The sequence below is a fragment of the Teleopsis dalmanni genome, chromosome 1 (genome assembly GCF_002237135.1).
Source record: "Teleopsis dalmanni isolate 2A chromosome 1, ASM223713v2, whole genome shotgun sequence".
Taxonomy (NCBI): domain Eukaryota; kingdom Metazoa; phylum Arthropoda; class Insecta; order Diptera; family Diopsidae; genus Teleopsis; species Teleopsis dalmanni.
The window spans coordinates 100,233,002-100,235,798 of NC_051846.1; the positions used below are offsets into that span (position 1 = coordinate 100,233,002).

Consider the following 2,797-nt stretch of genomic DNA (forward strand, 5'->3'; position numbering starts at 1 on the left):
ACAATTATGGAGGAGAAGGATGCTGATAGCGTGCCCAATCACGCTGACAGCATGGACGTAGGTGCGCGCACGGCGGTTACCACACCGGGGACTGTGCCTATCGTCTCTAAAACGTGCTTTCCCCAAGGGACAGCAATACCAACGTGTCAAGGGTCTATAAAGACTCCGGAAAATGCCTTCCTTAGCCTGTGAAGTAAGATCCGATCTCTCATTGAAATGGTAAATGAGACGCAATCGGATGGAAAGAGGCGCAGAGCCATCCATCAACCGATGAGAGATGTGATCGACGGCATCAAACTTCTTTACGAAGTGGCAGCGATCGAATTCCAAGACAAAGTGGCTAGGGAAACCGTCAAGTCAGACTGTTGCTCCCAAACCTCCCCCTGGTTGAGACTCCAGAATCTAGCAATAGATGCCAGGAGACTCCAGAAAACCGATTCGCCTACACAAGACACTCCTGCTGGGCAAACAGGGAAAAAACGCCAAAGAAAATACAAAAAAAAGGCGGAAGGCTTAACAGCAAGAATAATGGATGACACGACCGCCACGCACCCCGTATCTGTTAAAAAAATCGAAAAGCACTCTCAGATAAAAAAAATTAATAAAACACAGGAGTGGAAAAAGGTCGAAACAAAAAAGAAGCAGCGCTTGCGGTCCAAGCCAGATGCAATCATCATCGCATCTACTGCGGAGAAAAGTTACGCGGATATCCTTAGGACCATAAGAATGGACAAATCGCTTAAGGACCTCGGCAACTCGGTCAAGCGCGTGCGCAGGACCGCCAAAAATGAATTGTTGCTAGAGCTTAAAAAGGCTTCAGAAAGTAACACGGTGGGCTTTCAATCAGCAGTGATTAGCGTGCTTGGTGACTCAGTACGTGTGGCAGCACTGACTCACAGCAAGACGGTGGTGATTAAAGACCTGAATGAAATCACGTCTGAACAAGAGATTTGCGAAGCTCTTCGTCTGGGAAGTGGCATAAATAACTTGGAGAAAGGCAATATCCGTATGGTGGGCGGTAAGCAACGGGGCTTACAAATAGCGTTTGTAAAGCTCGCGGCGTCAGATGCCGATAAATTGCTAAACATTGGGAAAATTCGCATCGACTGGTCAATCTGCCGAATCATGGAATGTGTGGAGCCGAAACGCTGTATAAAATGCTGGCGTTTTGGTCACATAGCTGCAAACTGTAAATTCCCGGAAGATCGTAGTAAGTCTTGCCGAAGATGTGGTGAGGAAGGCCATTTTGCTGCTGCATGCAGCAAGGACAGCAAATGTATTCTATGTGGAGGCAAGCACGCTGTTGGAAACGCTCGCTGTCCAGAGTTCAAGAAGGCGGTAGACAAAGTGCGCAAATGAGGATTGTGCAAATCAATCTGAATCACTGCAGGACGGCACAGGACCTGCTTTTCCAATCGGCTTACGAGCGAAATATGGATATAGCTCTACTGTGTGAACAATATCATGATGTAGAAAACTCCTCGTGGATTTCAGACTCCTCCGGTAAAGCAGCAATATGGTCCGCAAATGGCAGGGCCTTTCAATGCTCTACTACAGTCAGCCGACGTTTTTTTACCTGGGTCAAGGTAGATGAGATATTTTTGTTCTCTTGTTATGCTCCTCCTAGTCTGGACTTACAGGAATTTGAGCAGCTACTCTCCGAAATCGTGACAGAAGCCAGGGGCAAGTCTCCGCTTATCCTGGCTGGCGACTTCAACGCTTGGTCTACTTCCTGGGGTAGCAATCACACCAACGCTAGAGGAAAAGTGCTCATGGAATGGTTCTCTCAACTAGATGTTGTGCTTCTGAACACTGGCGAACATACATTCGAAGCAGGCCGGAATCGGTCTGCCATCGACTTGACATTTGCTCACGACACGATAGCACAAAGTATGAAATGGTCAGTTGGAGACATCTATTTGCATAGCGATCATCGCGCAATTATCGTCGAACTCTGCACACTACCAGTGCGTAGTAGAAATGTCTGCTTAAAACGTAGATGGAAACATCGACTCTTCGATGAGGATATCTTCAAACTGGTCTGGAGCGATAACGTGGAGTACCCAGAGTCTGCTGCTAGCATGGCGCAGGCGGTGACCTCCAAACTAATTGCAGCGTGCGACGTGGCAATGCCCCGAGCGTCATGTAGACCAGCTAGAAAACCAGCCTATTGGTGGACTGAAGAGATCGCTCGTTTAAGAGGCGACTGCATCAGAGCAAGGCGCGTCGCTCAACGAAACCGTAACTGCGCAAATTGGCAACAGTTTCACGACAACTACGTAGAATGCCGCAAGGCTTTGAAGAAGGAGATTAAGCAGAGCAAGCAGCGCTCTTTCAGGGAATTATGTCAGAGTGCTGAAGCTGACCCCTGGGGGAATGCCTATAAGGTGGTAATGTGCTCGATTCGGGGCAATAGAGCACCCCAACCTATGGATCCGCTGGTAATTGACCGTATAGTTACTACGCTATTTCCTTCGATGGACGAAAGGGAGTTTTTCTTTGATCCCCGACCTCGATTGGTTACAATACCTCAGGTCACAGTCAATGAGATAAATGCTGCTATGAAGCGTATGAAGAACAACAAGGCACCTGGCCCAGACGGCATTCCTAGTGTTGCTGTCATTGCAGCAATTAAAGCTGATCCAAATGTATTCGCAAACTTGTTTACAAAATGTCTGGAAGAAGGAGTTTTTCCAAGCCCTTGGAAAAAGCAAGATCTGGTCCTGCTTCCTAAACCAGGAAAACAACCGCAGGATGCAACAGCGTACCGACCAATATGCTTGTTGGATGAACTCGG

General features: G+C 47.8%; 1 protein-coding gene across 1 annotated transcript; it reads left to right on the forward strand.

Moving 5' to 3' along the window:
• Positions 1-726: 726 nt before the first annotated feature.
• Positions 727-1,359, forward strand: LOC119662402 (cellular nucleic acid-binding protein-like). Its single transcript, XM_038072009.1, has one exon. The coding sequence runs from the start codon at positions 727-729 to the stop codon at positions 1,357-1,359; it is 633 nt and encodes a 210-aa protein (XP_037927937.1).
• The last annotated feature ends 1,438 nt before the right edge of the window (positions 1,360-2,797 follow it).

What these genes read in the sequence shown, in the direction of transcription:
- LOC119662402 (XM_038072009.1), top strand. Translation starts at nt 727, where the DNA reads ATGGACAAATCGCTTAAGGACCTCGGCAACTCGGTCAAGCGCGTGCGC.